Here is a 23,427-nt window from a genome sequence, read left to right on the forward strand (position 1 = left end):
CAGTGCCCCTCACTCCCGACCCGCAGCCCCCACGAGCCCGGCCCCTCAGGCTGCCGGCCCGCTCCCTGGGCAGAAGGAATTTGCTCTGACGTCCCCTCTCTGGGGTGGGGCCCTGGCTGTTGCACCGAATTCCTCGCACTCCTAGCTCCGCTGGGCTGCTGCACCCCAGCGGAAGCCACGACGTCCGCCACTCGCCCGCGGTTGCTTCATGGTCTTTGTGGGAACGGTGACACCCCGATACGCAACTGGAGCCACTGCAGAGGTTACCACATCCCGGGTGTTTCCTGGCACATCAGGCCTTGAGTGATATGGGGCAACACCCGGCCAGCCCCTCCTCCCACTCCACTCCCCAGCCCCACAGTGCCACGAACCCTGGGATGGGAGCCAGGTTCAAGGGGGAGACACTTCAGAGCCTCCTCCCAAATTCCTGACTGGGTGGAGGGGGAGCCCAGGGCTGGGCTAGCAGGGGCTGTGGGTGGGGAGCGAGGGGCACGGGCTGGGCTAGCACGGGCTGCAGGGCGGGAGTGAGGGGCACCGGTCGAGCTGGGGGCGGAGGCCCTGTGTCCCATTCTCTGCCCCCCTGAGCCAGCCAGGCCCCCACCCTGGGGCTGGCTCTGAGCCCTCCCCGCAGGGGGAGAATCCCTGGGCTCCATGGGGCAGGTTGGGCAGGTTTTTCTGTTCCAGCTTTGGCCCGAATGCACCAGGGAGGGGGACATTTGGGGCCCTAATGAGCATCTCTGGGGCTTCTGGGAGGAGGGGCAAGCTGGGGGGTTCTGGGTGGGGGAGATGCCCCAAGCCCCTCTGCCCCCAGCTGAGACAATGCCCGCCCTCCAGCCTCACTCTCTTCCCAGGGCCTGTCCCAATGCAGCCCCATCACGGGATGCCTGGGTTCTGTCCCTGCTCTGGGAGGGGAGGGAGGTCCAGTGGTGAGAGCAGGGAGCCTGGCAGGCTGGACTCCTGGGTTCTCTCACAGCTCTCTTGGCAATGTGGGGAATGGTTACTGGGGGCCATTTACCTGCCCGGCAGCTTTGGGGGAGCAGGAGAAACTGCCTTACCCTCAGGGAGCTGGTTACAGCAGGGAAGCCAAGAGCTTGGGGGTCCCCCCAGCCACCAGGGGACTGGGGGGCTCCCTACAGCACATCCTCTGCGGAGTGGAGTGGGGTGGATGCACAGAGGGGGGGCGAATGGAGCTAGATTAGCTGGTGTCCATCAGGAGAGAGAGACTGGGGGGGGAAGGGAACAGAGGTAGGTGATAGGCGGGGAGGTGGGGCTGGGGAGGGAGTGCGGGGATGAATGGGGGTGTGGGGTATGTAGGGGGTGGGGATGAACCGGGGGTGTCTGGGGCAGGGGTGGGGAGATGGATGGGGCTGCAGGGTGGGGATGGGGGTGCAGCGTGGGGAGGGGGTGTCTTGGGGGAGGGGGGATGGACAGGGTATTCCCCCGCTAGAGGAAGCGCCTGGGGGCAGCTGAGGTCACCCGGCTCCTCCCGCCCCTTCCCGGGTGACTCGCGGGTCGCTAGGTGTGGACCCTCCGGGACCCTCCCGCCCCCCTGCGGCCCCGCCCCCGGCCCCGCCCCCTCCCCCCCCCCGGCTCCCAGCTCCGGAGCGCGCAGCGCCTGGCCCCAGAGCTCAGCGAGCGCCCGGCCAGTGAGTGCGGGCTCCGGGGCTGGGAGTTCGGGGGGCTGGGAGTTAGAGGGGCTGGGATATTCGGGGGGCTGGGGGAAGCGGGGCTGGGGGTTTGGAGGGCTGGGGAAGAGGTGCTGGGATATTCGGGGGGCTGGGGGAAGAGATGTTGGGAGTTTAGGGGGCTGGGGGTGAGGTGCTGGGATATTCGGGTGCTGGGGGAAGAGGTGCTGGGGGCTTGGGGGGCTGGGAAAAGAGGGGCTGGGAAGTTTGGGGTGCTGGGGGTGAGGTGCTGGGATATTCGGGTGCTGCGGGAACAGTTGCTGAGAAGTTTGGGGTGCTGGGGGAAGAGGTGTTGGGTTATTTGGGGGCAGGGGGACGAGGGGCTGGGGATTTTGGGGGGCTGGGATGTTTGCAGACTGGGGAAGGAATGGGGTGGAATTTGGGAGCTGGGCGTTTTGGGGAGCTGGGGTTGTGGGGTGCTTAGCCTGGGGGTGAGTTGGGCCCTGGCAGACTCTCCCGGGTCCCGTCCCCAGAGCCCTGGTCCTCAGCCACTGAAGGGGGGGAGGGGTGTGCAGTGCCTTAGATGGAAGTCGAGCAGGGGGGTGGCTGGGTGTCAGGACTCCTGGGTTCTCTCCCCGGGTCGGAGAGGGGAGGGGGACTAGTGGTTAGAGCACAGTGTGGGAGGCGGCAGGACTCCTGGGTTCTCTCCCCGGGTGGGAGAGGGGAGGAGGACTAGTGGTTAGAGCACAGTGTGGGAGGCAGGACTCCTGGGTTCTCTCCCCGGGTGGGAGAGGGGAGGGGGACTAGTGGTTAGAGCACAGTGTGGGAGGCAGGACTCCTGGGTTCTCTCCCCGGGTGGGAGAGGGGAGGAGGACTAGTGGTTAGAGCACAGTGTGGGAGGCAGGACTCCTGGGTTCTCTCCCCGGGTGGGAGAGGGGAGGGGGACTAGTGGTTAGAGCACAGTGTGGGAGGCAGGACTCCTGGGTTCTCTCCCCGGGTGGGAGAGGGGAGGAGGACTAGTGGTTAGAGCACAGTGTGGGAGGCAGGACTCCTGGGTTCTCTCCCCGGGTCGGAGAGGGGAGGGGGACTAGTGGTTAGAGCACAGTGTGGGGGGCAGGACTCCTGGGTTCTCTCCCCGGGTCGGAGAGGGGAGGAGGACTAGTGGTTAGAGCACAGTGTGGGGGGCAGGACTCCTGGGTTCCAGAGTCGTCATCGAATTCCTCGAATCCCCGTTAAATTTCCACTCTGTGAGGAGGTGGGACTGGAGCCCCGCCCCCCGCCATGACATCACTGGGACCGGCTCCCATTGGGCGTGGTGGGGTTTCTGGGGCAGAGGGTAACCCCTTCCGACCCCTCTGCCCCAACCCTGCCCTGCGCTCCCATTGGCTTCCCTGGGCCTTGGCCACGCCCCCACATCACAGCCCCCCCCCAAGTGCCCGAGCTGGGTACTGCAGCTTGGCTGCCTCTGGGCTCTCCTCGCACCCAGCACCACTGCCATGCCTGCCCCCCGGCTGCGGGGGACCCCCGAACCCTCCCAGGGCCACCACGACGTCACCTCCCCGGCTGTCTGTCCGTCCCCTTACACGTCCGTCCATCCATTCATCCCCCCACCGCCCTGTCTGTCTCTCCCTCCTTCCATCCCCATACCCGTCCCTCCATCCATCCGTCCCCCCCACCGCCCTGTCTGTCCGTCCCCTTACACGTCACTCCATCCATCCCCCCCACCGCCCTGTCTGTCCGTCCCCATACACGTCACCCCATCCATCCATCCATCCCCCCCACCACCCTGTCTGTCCGTCCCCATACCTGTCCATCCGTCCCCCGCACCGCCCTGTCTGTCCGTCCCCATACACGTCACTCCATCCATCCCCCCATCCCCCCCACCACCCTGTCTGTCCGTCCCCATACCCGTCCCTCCATCCATCCGTCCCCCCCACCGCCCTGTCTGTCCATCCCCATACACGTCACTCCGTCCGTCCATCCATCCATCCATCCCCCACACCGCCCTGTCTGTCCGTCCCCATACCCGTCCCTCCGTCCATCCATTCCCCCCACCGCCCTGTCTGTCCATCCCCATACACGTCACTCCATCCGTCCATCCATCCATCCATCCCCCACACCGCCCTGTCTGTCCGTCCCCATACCCGTCCCTCCGTCCATCCGTTCCCCCCACCGCCCTGTCTGTCCATCCCCATACACGTCACTCCATCCGTCCATCCATCCATCCATCCATCCCCACCACCGCCCTGTCTGTCCGTCCCCATACCCGTCCATCCGTCCCCCCCACCGCCCTGTCTGTCTGTCCCCATACACGTCACTCCATCCATCCATCCATCCCCCCCACCGCCCTGTCTGTCCGTCCCCATACCCATCCCTCCATCCATCCGTCCCCCCCCACCGCCCTGTCTGTCCATCCCCATACATGTCACTCCGTCCGTCCATCCATCCATCCATCCCCCCCACAGCCCTGTCTGTCTCTCCCTCCTTCCATCCCCATACCCGTCCCTCCATCCATCCGTTCCCCCCACCGCCCTGTCTGTCCGTCCCCTTACACGTCACTCCGTCCATCCATCCATCCACGCCCCCCACTGCCCTGTCTGTCTCTCCCTCCTTCTGTCCCCATACCCGTCCCTCCATCTATCCATCCATCCACGCACCCCACCACCCTGTCTGTCCGTCCCTATACACGTCACTCCGTCCGTCCATCCATCCATCCCCCCCCACCGCCCTGTCTGTCTGTCCCCATACACGTCACTCCATCCATCCATACCCCCCACAGCCCTGTCTGTCTGTCCCTCCTTCCGTCCCCATACCCGTCCCTCCATCCATTCGTCCACCCACACCCCCCACAGCCCTGTCTGTCTGTCCCTTTGTCTGTCTGTCTCCATGCACATCTCTCCATCCGGTCATCCATCCCCCCCACAGCCTTCCGTCTGTCCATCCATCCGTCCACCTACAGCCTTCTGTCTGTCCATCCGTCTGTCCCCTTACATGCCCCTCTATCCATCCATCTCCCCCACAGCCCTGCATCTGTCCATCCATCCATCCATCCCCATGCACATCCCTCTTTCTGTCCGTCCACCCATCCATCCATCCATTGCCATACAAACCCTTATGTCCGTCTGTCCATCCATCCATCCCCATGCACATCCCTCTGCCTGTCCGTCCTTCCCCATCCCCACACCCTCGCTGTCTGCCTGTCCATCCCCACACCCCCATCTGTCTATCTGTCCCCACATCCGTCCATCTCTCTAGTCCTCACACACATCCCTCCGTCTGTCTGTCCATCCACGCCCCCGTCTGGCCCCTGTCCGGCCATCCATCCATCCCTCCCCATGCCCCCCTCCCCCACTCTTGTGTTCCCAGCCCTGGCCCTCCCAGCAGCTGTTCACATCTGGACTCTCTCCAGCTAGGGCCAGGGGCAGGGTGCATGCCAGGGAAGGAAACTGATATTTGGCTCCAGGAACCGTCCTCCCGCTCCCAAAGGCCAGGCGAGCACCCAGCTCTGCATGCCCCACTCAGGACGCCTGGGTTCTCTGCACGAGGAGTGCAGTCTAGTGGTTACAGCAGGGCTGGAAGTGGGGGAGTCATGACTCCTGGGTTCCCTCCCCGGCTCAGACTCGGCATCTGACGCAGAACGAGGGTGAAGCATCTCTGACCTAGTTCCTCACTGTCCCGAGGCCGATTTCCCCATCGCTCGGTTTGTGCGGTCCACCAGCCAGGCAGCCCTCCCCCTGACACATGTCAAGAAGTGATGTGCCCAGTGCTGAAACGCAGCCACCTCTGGGGCGCAGCTGGGGAACAGCCGTATATAACAGCGCCGGGGAACTGTGTTCACTGCTTGTCTCTCTTCCACCCCAGGCAGGATGCCGGAGCCCAATACCCGGATGGATGTGGGGAGGTGGGCGAGTGCCAGCTACCGGGTGCACCAGCCCGGCCCCCCTGATCCCCAGCCCGAAAGGAGGAAGCGATCCTTTTTCAGCAAATTCTGCAGATGCTGCAAATGCTGCGCGGGGCCCAGGGATGACACAGACTGGGGGCCGGCGCCGGGGGAGGTGCCGGGGTCCCGGCCGGCCCAGCCAGTCATCCGGGGTGAGGGGGGTTCCCTGGGGGCGGGAGGGGTCCCCCATGCTGCTGAACCAGTGCTGGGCTTGATCCAGGCACCGCTGCAGGGAAGCTCGCAGCCCCTGGAGCAGGAGGTCCCCCAGGTGGCTGTTGAGTGCAGCAGGGAGTGGAGGAGAAACTGGATGCTACTCCCCACCGGAGTCCACCTGGGGCCCCCCATGGCACCCCAATTCCCCACCAGGAACCCCAGCCTCCACGTGGGACCCCTTCACTCCTCTTTCCCCCCCCCCCCCGAGCAACCTGCCCCATTCTGATCCCCTGTCCCAGGGTCCCCCTTCCCCCCAGAACAGTCCTCCTGCTCCGGGGGGCCCCTGCTGACGCTCCCCTCTCATACAACTTCTGGGCATCTGGCCCCTTCCCCTCCCCCCACTGCCACGGGGGATCCCGCTGCATTTCCAGTGGTCCAGATTCTGGACTTGGGGTGTCCCCTGCCCCTCCCCCACTGGGGTTCCCTTTTCTGGGTCTGGGGGATCCCCTGCTGACCCCACCCCTCCCCCACTGGGGCTCCCCACTGACCGGCGCCCTGTCCTGCAGAGGGGATGCTGGTGGTGAGCGGCGTGGACCTGATGGGGCAGCGCTCGGGGGCAACGCGCCGAGCCCACCATACGGACGAGTTCGAGTACGACGAGCTGATCGTGCGCCGGGGGCAGCCATTCGACATCCGCCTGCAGCTGCAGCAGCCCTACGACCCCGAGGTGCACCGCGTCTGCCTGGAGCTGCTCGTCGGTGAGAGACGCCCCCCCATGCTCCCCCTACTGCTCCCCAGCGCCCCCTACTGCTCCCACCCCCCACTGCTCCCCCTACGACCCCGAGCCGCACCGCGTCTGCCTGGAGCTGCTCGTCGGTGAGAGACGCCCCCCCATGCTCCCCCTACTGCTCCCCAGCGCCCCCTACTGCTCCCACCCCCCACTGCTCCCCCTACGACCCCGAGCCGCACCGCGTCTGCCTGGAGCTGCTCGTCGGTGAGAGACGCCCCCCCATGCTCCCCCTACTGCTCCCCAGCGCCCCCTACTGCTCCCACCCCCCACTGCTCCCCCTACGACCCCGAGCCGCACCGCGTCTGCCTGGAGCTGCTCGTCGGTGAGAGACGCCCCCCCATGCTCCCCCTACTGCTCCCCAGCGCCCCCTACTGCTCCCACCCCCCACTGCTCCCCCTACGACCCCGAGCCGCACCGCGTCTGCCTGGAGCTGCTCGTCGGTGAGAGACGCCCCCCCATGCTCCCCCTACTGCTCCCCAGCGCCCCCTACTACTCCCACCCCCCACTGCTCCCCCTACGACCCCGAGCCGCACCGCGTCTGCCTGGAGCTGCTTGTCGGTGAGAGACGCCCCCCCATGCTCCCCCTACTGCTCCCCAGCGCCCCCTACTGCTCCCACCCCCCACTGCTCCCCCTACGACCCCGAGCCGCACCGTGTCTGCCTGGAGCTGCTCGTCGGTGAGAGACGCCCCCCCATGCTCCCCCTACTGCTCCCCAGCGCCCCCTACTGCTCCCACCCCCCACTGCTCCCCCTACGACCCCGAGCCGCACCGCGTCTGCCTGGAGCTGCTCGTCGGTGAGAGACGCCCCCCCATGCTCCCCCTACTGCTCCCCAGCGCCCCCTACTGCTCCCACCCCCCACTGCTCCCCCTACGACCCCGAGCCGCACCGCGTCTGCCTGGAGCTGCTCGTCGGTGAGAGACGCCCCCCCATGCTCCCCCTACTGCTCCCCAGCGCCCCCTACTGCTCCCACCCCCCACTGCTCCCCCTACGACCCCGAGCCGCACCGCGTCTGCCTGGAGCTGCTCGTCGGTGAGAGACGCCCCCCCATGCTCCCCCTACTGCTCCCCAGCGCCCCCTACTGCTCCCACCCCCCACTGCTCCCCCTACGACCCCGAGCCGCACCGCGTCTGCCTGGAGCTGCTCGTCGGTGAGAGACGCCCCCCCATGCTCCCCCTACTGCTCCCCAGCGCCCCCTACTACTCCCACCCCCCACTGCTCCCCCTACGACCCCGAGCCGCACCGCGTCTGCCTGGAGCTGCTTGTCGGTGAGAGACGCCCCCCCATGCTCCCCCTACTGCTCCCCAGCGCCCCCTACTGCTCCCACCCCCCACTGCTCCCCCTACGACCCCGAGCCGCACCGTGTCTGCCTGGAGCTGCTCGTCGGTGAGAGACGCCCCCCCATGCTCCCCCTACTGCTCCCCAGCGCCCCCTACTGCTCCCACCCCCCACTGCTCCCCCTACGACCCCGAGCCGCACCGCGTCTGCCTGGAGCTGCTCGTCGGTGAGAGACGCCCCCCCATGCTCCCCCTACTGCTCCCCAGCGCCCCCTACTGCTCCCACCCCCCACTGCTCCCCCTACGACCCCGAGCCGCACCGCGTCTGCCTGGAGCTGCTCGTCGGTGAGAGACGCCCCCCCATGCTCCCCCTACTGCTCCCCAGCGCCCCCTACTGCTCCCACCCCCCACTGCTCCCCCTACGACCCCGAGCCGCACCGCGTCTGCCTGGAGCTGCTCGTCGGTGAGAGACGCCCCCCCATGCTCCCCCTACTGCTCCCCAGCGCCCCCTACTACTCCCACCCCCCACTGCTCCCCCTACGACCCCGAGCCGCACCGCGTCTGCCTGGAGCTGCTTGTCGGTGAGAGACGCCCCCCCATGCTCCCCCTACTGCTCCCCAGCGCCCCCTACTGCTCCCACCCCCCACTGCTCCCCCTACGACCCCGAGCCGCACCGTGTCTGCCTGGAGCTGCTCGTCGGTGAGAGACGCCCCCCCATGCTCCCCCTACTGCTCCCCAGCGCCCCCTACTGCTCCCACCCCCCACTGCTCCCCCTACGACCCCGAGCCGCACCGCGTCTGCCTGGAGCTGCTCGTCGGTGAGAGACGCCCCCCCATGCTCCCCCTACTGCTCCCCAGCGCCCCCTACTGCTCCCACCCCCCACTGCTCCCCCTACGACCCCGAGCCGCACCGTGTCTGCCTGGAGCTGCTCGTCGGTGAGAGACGCCCCCCCATGCTCCCCCTACTGCTCCCCAGCGCCCCCTACTGCTCCCACCCCCCACTGCTCCCCCTACGACCCCGAGCCGCACCGCGTCTGCCTGGAGCTGCTCGTCGGTGAGAGACGCCCCCCCATGCTCCCCCTACTGCTCCCCAGCGCCCCCTACTGCTCCCACCCCCCACTGCTCCCCCTACGACCCTGAGCCGCACCGCGTCTGCCTGGAGCTGCTCGTCGGTGAGAGACGCCCCCCCATGCTCCCCCTACTGCTCCCCAGAGCCCCCTACTACTCCCACCCCCCACTGCTCCCCCTACGACCCCGAGCCGCACCGCGTCTGCCTGGAGCTGCTTGTCGGTGAGAGACGCCCCCCCATGCTCCCCCTACTGCTCCCCAGCGCCCCCTACTGCTCCCACCCCCCACTGCTCCCCCTACGACCCCGAGCCGCACCGCGTCTGCCTGGAGCTGCTCGTCGGTGAGAGACGCCCCCCCATGCTCCCCCTACTGCTCCCCAGCGCCCCCTACTGCTCCCACCCCCCACTGCTCCCCCTACGACCCCGAGCCGCACCGTGTCTGCCTGGAGCTGCTCGTCGGTGAGAGACGCCCCCCCATGCTCCCCCTACTGCTCCCCAGCGCCCCCTACTGCTCCCACCCCCCACTGCTCCCCCTACGACCCCGAGCCGCACCGCGTCTGCCTGGAGCTGCTCGTCGGTGAGAGACGCCCCCCCATGCTCCCCCTACTGCTCCCCAGCGCCCCCTACTGCTCCCACCCCCCACTGCTCCCCCTACGACCCCGAGCCGCACCGCGTCTGCCTGGAGCTGCTCGTCGGTGAGAGACGCCCCCCCATGCTCCCCCTACTGCTCCCCAGCGCCCCCTACTGCTCCCACCCCCCACTGCTCCCCCTACGACCCCGAGCCGCACCGCGTCTGCCTGGAGCTGCTCGTCGGTGAGAGACGCCCCCCCATGCTCCCCCTACTGCTCCCCAGCGCCCCCTACTGCTCCCACCCCCCACTGCTCCCCCTACGACCCCGAGCCGCACCGCGTCTGCCTGGAGCTGCTTGTCGGTGAGAGACGCCCCCCATGCTCCCCCCGCTGCCCCCTGCAGCACCCCCCCTCTGCTCCCACCCCCCACTGCTCCCCCTACGACCCCGAGCCGCACCGCGTCTGCCTGGAGCTGCTTGTCGGTGAGAGACGCCCCCCATGCTCCCCCCGCTGCCCCCTGCAGCACCCCCCCTCTGCTCCCACCCCCCACTGCTCCCCCTACGACCCCGAGCCGCACCGCGTCTGCCTGGAGCTGCTTGTCGGTGAGAGACGCCCCCCATGCTCCCCCCGCTGCCCCCTGCAGCACCCCCCCTCTGCTCCCACCCCCCACTGCTCCCCCTACGACCCCGAGCCGCACCGCGTCTGCCTGGAGCTGCTCGTCGGTGAGAGACGCCCCCCCATGCTCCCCCTACTGCTCCCCAGCGCCCCCTACTGCTCCCACCCCCCACTGCTCCCCCTACGACCCCGAGCCGCACCGCGTCTGCCTGGAGCTGCTCGTCGGTGAGAGACGCCCCCCCATGCTCCCCCTACTGCTCCCCAGCGCCCCCTACTGCTCCCACCCCCCACTGCTCCCCCTACGACCCCGAGCCGCACCGCGTCTGCCTGGAGCTGCTCGTCGGTGAGAGACGCCCCCCCATGCTCCCCCTACTGCTCCCCAGCGCCCCCTACTGCTCCCACCCCCCACTGCTCCCCCTACGACCCCGAGCCGCACCGCGTCTGCCTGGAGCTGCTCGTCGGTGAGAGACGCCCCCCCATGTTCCCCCTACTGCTCCCCAGCGCCCCCTACTGCTCCCACCCCCCACTGCTCCCCCTACGACCCCGAGCCGCACCGCGTCTGCCTGGAGCTGCTCGTCGATGAGAGACGCCCCCCCATGCTCCCCCCGCTGCCCCCTGCAGCACCCCCCCACTGCTCCCCAGCGCCACCTACTGCTCCCACCCCCCACTGCTCCCCCTACGACCCTGAGCCGCACCGCGTCTGCCTGGAGCTGCTCGTCGGTGAGAGACGCCCCCCCATGTTCCCCCTACTGCTCCCCAGCGCCCCCTACTGCTCCCACCCCCCACTGCTCCCCCTACGACCCCGAGCCGCACCGCGTCTGCCTGGAGCTGCTCGTCGATGAGAGACGCCCCCCCATGCTCCCCCCACTGCTCCCCAGCGCCCCCTACTGCTCCCCAGCGCCCCCTACTGTTCCCCAGCGCCCCCTACTGCTCCCACCCCCCACTGCTCCCCCTAAGACCCCGAGCTGCACCGCGTCTGCCTGGAGCTGCTTGTTGGTGAGAGACGCCCCCCCATGCTCCCCCCACTGCTCCCCCACGCCCCCTACTGCTCCCACCCCCCACTGCTCCCCCTACGACCCCGAGCCGCACCGCGTCTGCCTGGAGCTGCTTGTTGGTGAGAGACGCCCCCCACTGCAACCCTGCTGCTCCCTCCTTCCACCCTGCTGCCCCCTGCTGCTCCCCAGCACCCCCTGCTGCTCCAAGCTGCATCTGGTCTGCCTGGAGCTGCTCATTGGTGAGAGTTGATCCCTGGGGCCCCTTCTACATCCTGCTGCCCCCCAGCACCCCCTGCTACCTCCCTGCTGCCCTTTTCCTGCCCCCGCTGCCCTCTGCTGCCGTCTGGCACCCCCTACTGCCCCCTGCTGCCCCCAGCAGCCCCCGGTGCCCTGCAACTCCCCCTGCCGCTCCCCCCTTCCATCCCATAGTGCCCCCTGCCTCCCTGTGCGTCTCCCCAATGCCCCATGGCATCACCTGATGGGAGACAGGACCCTGCACTGCTGGATCTCCGGCCCCACTCCCCAAAGCGCCCCCCGCTGAATCCTGCATGTGGTTCTGGTCGCCCCACCTCAAAAAAACCTATTGGAATTGGAAAAGGTTCAGAAAAGGGCAACAGAAATGATGAGGGATCTGGAACGGCTGCCGTATGAGGAGAGATTAATAAGACTGGGACGTTTCTGCTTGGAAAAAAATGACTCGGGGCAGGGGGATATGATCATGACAGGTGCGGAGAAAGTGAATAAGTGTCATTTACCCCTTCTCATAACACGACAGCCAGGAGTCACCCAATGAAATTAATAGGCAGCAGGTTTAAAACAAACAAAAGGAAGTATTTTTTTTCACACAATGCACAGTTAACATGGGGAACTCCTTGCCAGAGGATGTTGTCAAGGCCAAGACTATAACAGGGATAAAAAAAAACTAGATAAATTCATGGAGGACAGGTCCATCAATGGCTATTAGCCAGGATAGGTGGCCCGGGCCTCTATTTGCCAGGGGCCAATGGGAGACAGGGGAGGGTCACTGCATGATCACCTGGTCTTCCATTCCCTCTGGGGTACCTGGCGTTGGCCACTGTCAGAGGACAGGACCCTGGGCTAGATGGACCCTTGGTCTGACCCAGTCTGGCTGTTCTTATGAGAGGCCGAGGCTGATCGGCGGGGTGGGGAAGGAATTCTGCCTCTCCATGGGCCTGGCTGTGAGGCGTGGCCCATTCCCTTGGTTGCCAGCCCAGCTGGCTTTGTAATTAACCCCCTTCCCAGGTCCCACACCCTGGGGCCACAAACCCACCCCATCATTAGCGGCCCAACTGCACCGGCAGCTCCCCAGATGTGGTGGCCACATTCCCACACCCCTCTCTGCTTGGCCAGACCCCAAGGCCACATGGCACCAGTGTGGGGGAGCTCACAACACCCGATTCGCCCCCTGTCCCATCTGAGGGCACTGCTGGGGGGAAGCTCGCAGCCCTGGAGACCCCACTTTCCCAGCTTGGGGTCACTGCTGGGGAGCAGCTCACAGCGTGGCAGTCCCAAGATGGCTGAGAGACAGGGTGTGGGAGGCAGCAGGGTGTGGAAGGGAAGCGGGGCAACCGCACCCCACTGGGCCCCACCCCCGCTCCCCCACACTCGGGTCGAACAGGTTTGGGAGGGGCCCCTCCTGCCCAGACCTGCTGGTGGAGCTGAGATCACAGGGCTGGGATGGCAGGACATGCCAGGCCTGTGAACTTCCCCCCAGCAGTGGCCCCGGCCAGGGATATGCCGGGCCTATGAGCTTCCCCCCAGCAGTGCTCCTGGCTAGGAACAGCCTGGGGCTGCAAGCTTCTCCCCAGCAGTGCCCCTCCAGTCCTATGCTATGTGAGATCAGATACCTCTGGGTGTCTGGGCCCAGGGATGGGGGCACATGGGGGCGACTGGTCCATCTGTAGAGAATGGCAGGGGGGGTAGATGGACAGAGTGTGGGGGGGATGGATTGTAGGTTTCTCCTGGAAGGGGCTGGCCAGAGGGGGGAAGAGTTGGTGGGGGTCTGGCTGGCTGGTTGGGGGATGAGGTGTCAGGGAATAGAGAGGGGCTGGGCAGGGAGAGGCGGGGGGCTGGCCAGAGGGCTTGGGGAGTGGGGTGTCAGGGAATAGAGAGGGGCTGGGCAGGGAGAGGCGGGGGGCTGGCCGGAGGGCTTGGGGAGTGGGGTGTCAGGGAATAGAGAGGGGCTGGGCAGGGAGAGGCAGGGGGCTGGCCGGAGGGTTTGGGGAGTGGGGTGTCAGGGAATAGAGAGGGGCTGGGCAGGGAGAGGCAGGGGGCTGGCTGGAGGGGGGCTGACCACAGGGCGGGGGCTTTGACTCCCTGTCTCCCCCCCACCCAGGCCCCACGCCCCAGGTGTCCAAGGCCACCCACATCCTGGTGCCGGTGGGGGCCCCGCTGCCTGGGCTGGGCTGGGCAGCCGAAGTGAGGGACTCTAGCAGCAACAGCCTGTCCCTGCGGGTCAACACCGCCCCCACCGCCGTCATCGGCAAGTACCGCTTCAGCGTCAAGACCCGGAGCCGGGCAGGCGAGTACCAGATGCCCTTTGACCCCCGCAACGAGATCTACATCCTCTTCAACCCCTGGTGCCGCGGTGAGTGGGGCGCAGCGGCCGGGGGGAAGCACGTGGGGGTCAGGCTCGCAGGGCCTGTGGGGCGCAGGGATGCTGCCGGAGGGAAGCTTGCAGCCGCTGGGGGTCAGGCTTGCAGGGCGTGGGGATGCTGCCGGAGGGAAGCTTGCAGCCGCTGGGGGTCAGGCTCGCAGGGCGTGGGGGCACGGCCAGGGGGAAGCTCACAGCACATGGGGGACCCGGAACACCTGGAGCGGGAAGGTTTGGGGTGGAGCCATGGGGGAAGGGTGGGACAGACTGATGGTCCCTTCCTCCCGAGGGGACTCGGTGTGGACAAAGAGGACAGGGCGTATCTAGGGCAGGAGAGGCCAGAGCCCAGGGGTGGTGGGTGGGGCTGTGAGGCAGTGGGCGTGGCCGAGGGGCAGTGGGCGGGGCTGTGAGGCAGTGGGCGGGGCCGAGGGGCGGTGGGCGGGGCCAAGGGCAGTGGGCGGAGCTGACGGGCTGTCTCCCCCCTTGCCCCCCCAGAGGACGCCGTGTACCTGCCACACGACGACTGGCTGGAGGAATACGTGCTCAACGAGAGCGGCCGCATCTACTACGGCACCGAGAGCCAAATCGGGGAGCGCACCTGGAACTACGGGCAGGTGGGACTGGGGGGCAGGGATGGGGGGTCCTGGGGCAGGAGGGGGATGGGGTAGGGCATACCCCAGGGGAGGGGTCCTGGGGCAGGAGGAGGAGAAGGGAGGGGGATGGAGGAGGGGGCACCCCAGGAGAGGGGTCCCCGGGCCGGAGGGGGCTATTCGGCGCTGACCCCCATCTCTTCCCCCCCCCAGTTTGACCGGGGGCTGCTGGACGCCTGCCTGTACATCCTGGACCGGCGCGGGATGCCCCACTCGGGGCGCGGGGACCCCATCAGCGTCTCCCGCGTCGTCTCCGCCATGGTGAGTGGAGGAGGGGCCCATGGGCGGGGGGGCACCTCCACCCCCCCATCCCATCCCATCCTGACCTCCACCCTCCACGCCTGTCTGTCCCTGCAGTCCCTCCCCTGACCTTTCTACCCCCGCTCACCGCTCTCTCCCCCCCCCCCGGCATGGGGCAGGTGAACTCCCTGGATGACAACGGGGTGCTGGTGGGGAACTGGACGGGTGACTACTCGCGGGGCACCAACCCCTCGGCCTGGGTGGGCAGCGTGGACATCCTCCGGCAGTACCACCGGACCGGCTACCCCGTCCTCTACGGCCAGTGCTGGGTCTTCGCCGGCGTCGTCACAACTGGTAATCAGGGCGCACCACTGCCCCCCACTGGCCACCAGGGGGCACCACCTGGGGCAGCACCGGGCCTGGCTGGCCACCAGGGGGCACCGCTGTGCGGGAACACACCAGGCCTGGCTGGCCACTAGGGGGCACTGCTTTGGGGGAACACGCCAGGCCTGGCTGGCCACGAGGGGGCACTGCTTTGGGGGAACACGCCAGGCCTGGCTGGCCACCAGGGGGCACCGCTGGGGGGGAACACGCCAGGCCTGGCTGGCCACCAGGGGGCACCGCTGGGGGGAGGTTGTGGTCTGACTGGTCAGTAGGGGGCCGAGGGAATGAACGAATGGGAAGCGGGAAGGAAAGACTGGAGAGAGAGAAGCACTGGCCGGGAGAGGAAGAATAGAGGGAATGAAAAGCAAGGAGAGGGGATGAAAGCAGGGCTTGCGAGAAGGAGGGAATGGAGGAATGCAGAGAAAGGAGGACTAGAAGGAAAGAAGAGAGGCGTGGGGGGCGGAAGGAGAGGAGGAATGAAACAACCGAGGGAAGGGAAGAGAGAGCGAGATGGAGGGGATGGAGACAGATGGAGGATGAAGGAGGGGAGGGAGGAATGGAGGCAATGAAGCGATGGAGGGGAAAGAGGGAGGGAGGAAATGAATGAAGGAAAGAATGGAGGGAAAGAATGAAGAGGCCAGACAGGGCTAGCGCTGGGGGGATCCTGCAGGGGGTAGGGGGGCTGTGTCCCTCCCGACAGCCCGACACACACACCCCCGTTCTGCCCCCCTCCCCAGTCCTGCGGTGCTTTGGGATCGCCACCCGCACGGTCACCAACTACAACTCGGCCCACGACACGGACGTCAGCCTCACCATGGACATCTACTTCGACGAGAACATGAAACCGCTGGAACGGCTCAACGCCGACTCCGTCTGGTGAGGGGGCGGCCACCGGGGGGCAGCTCCCGGCTACTCCAGTAGGAGGCGCTGTGGAGAGGGAGGCATTGGCTGTGGGGGAGAGAAGAGGGGCTCTGATGCAACCGGTAACCCCCCCGCTCTGCCCCTTAGGAATTTCCACGTGTGGAATGACTGCTGGATGACCCGGCCCGACCTGCCCTCGGGGTATGACGGATGGCAAGTGGTCGATGCCACCCCCCAAGAGACCAGCAGTGGTGAGTGGGGGGCAGAGGGGGTGGAAGCAAGGGGGTGGAGGGCAGAGGAAGAAGGGGGAGGGGAGAAGAGGGGGAGGCTGAGGAATAGGTTTGAAGGCGAAGCCAGGGGATGAGATGGGGGGGTCTTGGACAGAGGGGTCCCCTTCTGCTGGAGCGTGAGAAGCCCCCTCCCACAATGCACCTCCCCCAGGGCGCACTTCCCCTCTGGTGGTGTGATCTGGTGTTGGGGAGTTCCCCAGGACAACAGGAATGTGGCTTTTGGGGCCCTGAGCCCCACAGGGGCTCTTGGGTGTGACTATGTGTGTGTCTCCCACCCCCACTACCTCTTCCCCCAATCCTGCCCCTATCTGACCCCCTTAACCTCTCCCCCCAGGTATCTTCTGCTGTGGGCCCTGCTCGGTGGAGGCCATTAAGAAAGGGCAGGTGTATCTGAAGTACGACGCGCCCTTCATCTTTGCTGAGGTATTGGGGGGGGAGGGCAAAAAAGTCTGCTCCCCCCAAAGATGAACATCAGTATTTGGGGGGGAGGGGGGGCTGTGAAGGGGAGGGGTCTCCGTGGGGGCAGGGTCTCTCTGTGGGACCCCGTGTTGGGGCGGGGTCTCTCCCTAGGGGCTGCGAAGGGGCGGGGACAGTCCATGGGGGCTGTGAAGGGGACGGGTCTCCGTGGGGGCAGGGTCTTTCTGTGGGACCCCGTGTTGGGGCGGGGTCTCTCCCTAGGGGCTGCGAAGGAGCGGGGACAGTCCATGGGGGCTGTGAAGGGGAGGGGTCTCCGTGGGGCGCTGACCCAATCCCCGCCCCCCAGGTGAACAGCGACAAGGTTTACTGGCAGCGCCAGGCCGATGGCACCTACAAGATCGTCTACGTGGAGGAAAAGGCCATCGGGCACCTGATCAGCACCAAGGCCGTGGGCTCCCACCAGCGTCACGACATCACCAATCTCTACAAGCACCCTGAGGGTATGCGTCGGGCACGGGAGGGGGCTGCGCCGGGGGGGCCGGGCCCCCCCGCCCTCGCACCGCCTTACACACTCGCATGTGCACACTCAGCCACGCAGGCTTTCATCCTTGCCGTGCACGCCTGCTCATGGCACCTCGGCTGCATTTGCACACTGGCTCTGGCATGCCGCACACGCCCTCTCCTGCACGAGCATGCTCACTGTTGCATGCTTCACATGCCCTCTTCTTCACTTGCACACTCACTCTTGCACACTCCTTTGGACTCTCTTACGTCTATAGCCACTCACTGGGCACTCTTGTCCTCTCTCACCATCCTGTTTGCACGCTCAAGTGTCAGTGTTTGCAGGCTCCTGTCTGCATGTCTTGCGCACTCCATTTGCATGCTTGCCTGCTGGTTTTGTTTGCACGCTCGTTCTTGTGCCCTCACCCGTCCAGGTTTGCGTGCTCCTGTCTCCCTGGGCGCTGTCGATCCATTGTACGCTCCATCCCTGGACCCCGCCCATCGCCGTCTGCTTTCTTGCTGCACACCGGCAGGAGTGAGACGCTCGGTGCGACCACGCTCTCTGGGAAGCTAGCCCGTGCAGAGTTGTGACACTCCCCTCACACGGAGCATTTCCAGGAGGATTTGACCCCTACCAACCCACCCTGTCGGGCCGGTTCCCTTCGGGTTTGTTCTGGGTCTTGGCTCATCTCCGAGTTGGAGAATGGCATTCCAGGGGCCAGGCCGGCCCCTCCCTAGCACACACTGAGACCTGGACTGAGCGTGGCCGGATCTGGACACCTTTCCTCGCCGCTTGTGCCAAACACGGGCCTGGGCTAGCGTCGGGTGTGCGGGTGAGCGTGGGGGAAAGAGCCCCAGCGAGCTCCTGCAACAGCCGAGCGCTCATATACCGAGGTACACACTAACCTGACACAGATGTGTTGGCTAGCTTTGCACATGCAACCGTGTTTGCACACTCACTTTTCCACGTGTGTACGCTCACCTGTGCGCCCCAAACACGTTTCCACGCTCGCTTATTGGCCTTCCCACGCCCTCTTGTGCACTCACGTTTGTGTTTGAGCACTCACTTTTCTGTTTGCACCCATACGTTCATCTGCATGCTTGCTTGGTCACTGTTGCACACTTACTCATGCACACGCACATCTGTTCACATGCTCCGTTTTCTGCACTTGAACTCTCATTCTTCCACAGACGCATTTCCACACAGTCACACGCCCACACCTGTGCACTGATTTGCCATGTTAGCACACCCACAATCCTGGTCACGATCATTTCCCCTGCATTTGCACGCTCATTCGTGCACACCCACTTTTGTTCCTGAATTTACACACTTGCACTCGCCCATTTCTCTTTGCACACTCACCCATTTCTCTTTGCACACTCACCTTCTTATACGCCCTGGTGTTTGCACACCCATGCATGCTCAGGCACTGCTGTTTGCGCACAAGTGCCCACCCTTGCCCAAGGACACTGGTCCCGGCGGGGGAGGCCCAGCTCCCGCCCTCGCTGACTCCTCGTGGCCCCCCCACCAGGCTCGGAAGCCGAGCGGCAAGCGGTGGAGACGGCGGCACGGCACGGCACCAAGGCGCACATCTACAAGAACAAGGAGTGGGGCGAGGACGTGTCGCTGAGCGTGGAGACCTCCGAGGCCATCATGGGCCAGGACGTGAGCATCCAGGTGGCCCTGAGCAACCGGGGCAGCAGCAGCCACAGCGTGGCCCTCAGCCTGCACCTGGCCCCCATGTTCTACACGGGCGTGACGGGGAGCACCTTCAAACAGGAGAGCCGGCAGGTGCAGATCCCGCCGGGAGGAGGTGAGCCCCGGCCCCCTGAACCTTGACCCCCTGCAGCCCTGATCCCCCACCAGCCCCAAGCCCCCACCCCCCTGAACCCCCACCCCCTGCAGCCCTGATCCCCTGACACCCAGAGCACCCGTGCAAACACCAACCCCCTGCAGCCCTGACCCCCTGGCCCCCACCCCCCTGAACCTCAATCCACCTGCAGCCCTGACCCCCAGCCCACCCCCCAAACAGCGATCCCCCTGCAGCCCTGAACCCCTGCCCCCTACAGCCCTGATCCCCTGACCCCCAGCCCACCTCCCCAAACCCCAACCCCCTGCAGCCCTGATCCCCTGGCCCCCTAGCTCACACCCCTGAACCCTAGCCCCCTGCAGCCCTGAACCCCCGGCCCCCTAGCCCACACCCTGAACCTTGACCCCCTGCAGCCCTGATCTCCTGCAGCCCTGACACCCCGATCCCCAGCCCACCCCCCAGAGTCTCTGAACCCTGATCCCCCAGCCTGCAATCCATCCCCCTGAACCCCAACCATCTGCAACCCTGACCCCCAATCCATCCCCTGAACCCCAGCCCAAATCCTCCAGTTCTTGAAGCCACAAAACCACTCACCCACCTCCCAAATGCCTCGGAAGCCTGACCTCCTAGCCCCCAGGGAATCCCCCTGAATCCTGACTCCCTGCAACTCTGATCCCCTGGGCCCCGCGCTCCCAACCCACCCCCAAATGCCTCTGAACCCCAATCCCCTGAAACCCTGGTCCACAATCCATTCCCCTGATGCCGGATCCCAAATCCCCCCAGCTCCTAAACCCCCAAAACCTCAATCCACACCCCTGAATCCCAATCTCCTGAGCCCCACGGTTCCCAACCTCTTATCTCCCCATCACGAACCCACAAATCCACCCTGTCTTCTAAGTCTCAGTCCACACCCCCACATCCCTGTGAACCCCAATCTCATCTCCTGCGCAGCCAAACCCCACTTAGCCCCCAAAGTCACCCTGAACCTCCAGCTTCTGAACTCCCCAATCCCCTGCACGCCGATGCCCAGCCCCCCAGAACCCCAAACTACGCCAAGGTGACCCAAAGCAACTTCAAACAGGACCGGCTCCTGCCTGGCAAAAATGGGTACCTCCAAACCCATCCCTCTAGGGCCCCCCAAACCTTCTCCCCCCAAGTCTCCCCAAACCCAACCCACCATTGCATATCCCCCCGAACCCTCAAACCCAGCCCCTGATCTCAGAAGCCCCACACACACCCCCGATCCCCTCCTGACCCATTGATCCTCTCAGCCCTGGCCCCTCCATGACCCTGGGTGCCCCAGCCCTTGGACAGCTGCCCCCTACCCCCACCGGGCTCTCTGACCCCCTCCTTGCCCCCTGCAGCCCAGTCCGTCCGCATGGTGGTGTCCTATGCCGAGTACCAGCCCCACCTCGTGGACCAGGCGGCCCTCATGCTCAGCGTCTCGGGGAAGGTGGCTCAGACCGGGCAGGTACTCGCCAAGCAGCACAGCTTCCGCCTGCGCACACCAGACCTGACGCTCACGGTAAGGGAGCCCGGACACCTGGGTTCTCTCACTTTGGGGGGGGTCTGACGCTCACGGTAAGGGGCCCGGACGCCTGGGTTCTCTCACTTTGGGGGGGGGTCTGACGCTCACGGTAAGGGAGCCCGGACACCTGGGTTCTCTCACTTTGGGGGGGGGTCTGACGCTCACGGTAAGGGGGCCCGGACGCCTGGGTTCTCTCACTATGGGGGGGCCTGACACTCACGGTAAGGGGCCCGGATGCCTGGGTTCTCTCACTATGGGGGGAGAGTCTGGCACTCACGGTAAGGGGCCCCGGACGCCTGGGTTCTCTCACTATGGGGGGGGGTCTGACGCTCACAGTAAGGGGCCCGGACGCCTGGGTTCTCTCACTATGGGGGGGGGGAGAGTCTGACGCTAACGGTAGGGGGCCGGACGCCTGGGTTCTCTCACTATGGCGGGGTCTGACGCTCACGGTAAGGGAGCCCGGACACCTGGGTTCTCTCACTTTGGGTGGGGGGGTCTGACGCTCACGGTAAGGGGCCCGGACGCCTGGGTTCTCTCACTTTGGGGGGGGGTCTGACGCTCACGGTAAGGGGCCCGGACGCCTGGGTTCTCTCACTATGGGGGGGCCTGACGCTCACGGTAAGGGGCCCGGACGCCTGGGTTCTCTCACTATGGGGGGGGGGGTCTGACGCTCACAGTAAGGGGCCCGGATGCCTGGGTTCTCTCACTATGGGGGGAGAGTCTGACGCTAACGGTAAGGGGCCCGGACGCCTGGGTTCTCTCACTATGGCGGGGTCTGACGCTCACGGTAAGGGGCCCGGACGCCTGGGTTCTCTCACTATGGGGGGGGGGGGCTGACGCTCACGGTAAGGGGGCCCGGACGCCTGGGTTCTTTCACTATGGGGGGAGAGTCTGGCGCTCACGGTAAGGGGGCCCGGACGCCTGGGTTCTCTCCCTATGGGGGGGGGTCTGACGCTCACGGTAAGGGGCCTGGACGCCTGGGTTCTCTCACTATGGGGGGGCCTGACGCTCACGGTAAGGGGCCCGGATGCCTGGGTTCTCTCACTATGGCCGGGTCTGACGCTAACGGTAAGGGGGCCGGACACCTGGGTTCTCTCACTATGGCGGGGTCTGGCGCTCACGGTAAGGGGGCCCGGATGCCTGGGTTCTCTCACTATGGGGGGGTCTGGCGCTCTCGGTAAGGGGGCCCGGACGCCTGGGTTCTCTCACTATGGGGGGGGGTCTGACGCTCACGGTAAGGGGGCCCTGACGCCTGGGTTCTCTCACTATGGGGGGGGTCTGGCGCTCACGGTAAGGGGGCCCGGACGCCTGGGTTCTCTCACTATGGGGGGGGGTCTGACGCTCACGATAAGGGGCCTGGACGCCTGGGTTCTCTCACTATGGGGGGAGAGTCTGGCGCTCACGGTAAGGGGGCCCTGACACCTGGGTTCTCTGACTGCCGGGGGGGCCCAGACACCAGTGTCCTTTGACTATGGGGGGAAACCTGACACTTGAGTTCTCTGAGTGCTGGGGACAGCCCGGACACCTGGGTTCTTGTACTGTGGGGGGCAGGGGGAACCTGAGGCTCACAGTAAAGGGGGGTCCAGGTGCCTGGATTCTCTCACTGCAAGGGCAGGTGAATCGACAGGACCAAGACACCTGGGATTGCTTGGGGGTGGGGGGCTGTGTGGGGGAGGACGAAGCTGGCCCGGACACCTGGGTTCTCACCTCTCTCTCTCAGGTGCTGGGCCCAGCTGTGGTGGGCAAGGAGACCCAGGTGCAAGTCCTCTTCAAGAACCCACTGCCCCAGACGCTGACGGGTGCTGTCTTCCACATGGAGGGGTCGGGGGTGTCCAGCCCCAAGGCCACAACCTTAGGGTGAGTGATCCCCCCACCCTCCTCCGCTCCCACTCCTCTCTCAGAGCCAGGGATGGAACCCAGGAGTCCTGGCTCCTAGGCCCACACCTCTAACCACTAGACCCCACTATCCTCCCTGAACAGGGGAGAGAACCCAGGAGTCCTTACTCCCAGTCTCCCCACCCCCTGCCACTCTAATCACTAGACCCCCCCCCTTCCCTGAGCTTGGGATGGAACCCAGGAATCCTGGCACCTGGCCCCCCTGTTCTAACCACTAGACCCCATTCTCCTTCCTGAGCTGGGGAGAGAACCCAGGAGTCCTGGCTCCCAGTCTCCCCACCCCCTGCCACTCTAATCACTAGACCCCCTCCCCTCCCCTAGCCAGGGATGGAACCCAGGAGTCCTAGCACCCAACCCACTTCCCCTTGCTCTAACCGCTGGACCCCCTTCCACTCCCAGGGCTGGGACGGAACTCGGGCGCCCTGACCCCTTCTCCTCTCCCCACAGGACCATCGGTGGGCACCAGACGATCTCCTTCCGCCAGACATTCGTGCCGCTCCGGGCCGGGCGGCGCCAGCTGGTGGCCAGCCTGGACAGCCCCCAGCTCTCCCAGGTCCACGGGGTGGTGACCGTGGATGTAGCCCCGGCCGCAGGGGGCCAGCCGGCCCCCGCCCGCAGCTCCCCGGCCAGGGGCTCCCCGGCACGGGGCTCCCCGGCACGGGGCTCCCCCGCCCGCGGCTCCCCGGCCCGGGGCTCCCCCTCGCGCCAGCCAGACCCCCGGAACTCCCCCGCCCGTCACCGAGACCCCGGCCGGGCCGGCTGAGCCCCACAGGGACACAGGGACGCTCTGTGCCGCGGGCGGGAGCGGGGCGTCTGCCCACCCCACCCCCGACCCCTCCAGCGGCGTTGAAATGCGGCTCCACCCCCCCCCTCGCCGCCCCGTCTGCACCCAGCCAGCCCCCGCTGAAGTCCCCACGCTGCCGGCCTGCCCGCCGCGGACCCATCGCCCCTGCTTCCCGCCCGCCGCACAGCGAGGGAGCAGCTCTCCCCGGGCCGCCCCCCGGCGGAGGCGGATCGGGCCGGGGCCGGGGCCGGGGCGCTCCCGAGCCGGGGGGACCCGGCGTTGTTTGCAATAAAGCGTTTGCCCCAGACTCCCGCCTCCGACGTTTTCTCCGCCCGCGGGGGCCGCCGGGGGCAGGATCCGGCCGCGGCCAGCAGCGGTTCGGCGCCGCGGGGCGCAGGGACCCGGGGGGGAGGGGGCGCGGGG

The 23,427-nt window shown here is 66.6% G+C and overlaps 1 protein-coding gene across 2 annotated transcripts; it reads left to right on the forward strand.

Annotated features, from left to right (window-relative positions):
* The first annotated feature begins 243 nt into the window (after positions 1 to 243).
* TGM1 (transglutaminase 1) lies at positions 244 to 23,333 on the forward strand. 2 transcript variants are annotated; one of them, XM_084645973.1, is made up of 15 exons: positions 244 to 262; positions 5,487 to 5,717; positions 6,285 to 6,476; positions 13,385 to 13,636; positions 14,138 to 14,256; positions 14,446 to 14,553; positions 14,712 to 14,886; positions 15,654 to 15,792; positions 15,925 to 16,028; positions 16,402 to 16,490; positions 16,831 to 16,984; positions 18,518 to 18,799; positions 20,161 to 20,321; positions 22,045 to 22,181; positions 22,668 to 23,333. In XM_084645973.1, the coding sequence occupies exons 2-15, from the start codon at positions 5,492 to 5,494 to the stop codon at positions 22,981 to 22,983; spliced, it is 2,454 nt and encodes an 817-aa protein (XP_084502099.1). In that variant the 5' UTR covers positions 244 to 262; positions 5,487 to 5,491; the 3' UTR covers positions 22,984 to 23,333. The 2 variants fall into 2 exon arrangements, with proteins under 2 accessions (XP_084502099.1, XP_084502098.1); XM_084645972.1 differs by lacking the exon at positions 244 to 262 and adding an exon at positions 1,596 to 1,646 and having other exon boundaries at positions 22,668 to 23,332.
* The last annotated feature ends 94 nt before the right edge of the window (positions 23,334 to 23,427 follow it).

This window comes from Lepidochelys olivacea (assembly GCF_965140295.1).
Source record: "Lepidochelys olivacea isolate rLepOli2 genome assembly, chromosome: 13".
Lineage (NCBI taxonomy): Eukaryota > Metazoa > Chordata > Testudines > Cheloniidae > Lepidochelys > Lepidochelys olivacea.

Coding starts and splice junctions, on each gene's coding strand:
- TGM1 (XM_084645973.1), top strand. CDS start 5,492: ATGCCGGAGCCCAATACCCGGATGGATGTGGGGAGGTGGGCGAGTGCC. Junction 18,800..20,160: donor GCAGATCCCGCCGGGAGGAG/GTGAGCCCCGGC, acceptor TGCCCCCTGCAG/CCCAGTCCGTCCGCATGGTG. Junction 22,182..22,667: donor CCCAAGGCCACAACCTTAGG/GTGAGTGATCCC, acceptor CTCTCCCCACAG/GACCATCGGTGGGCACCAGA.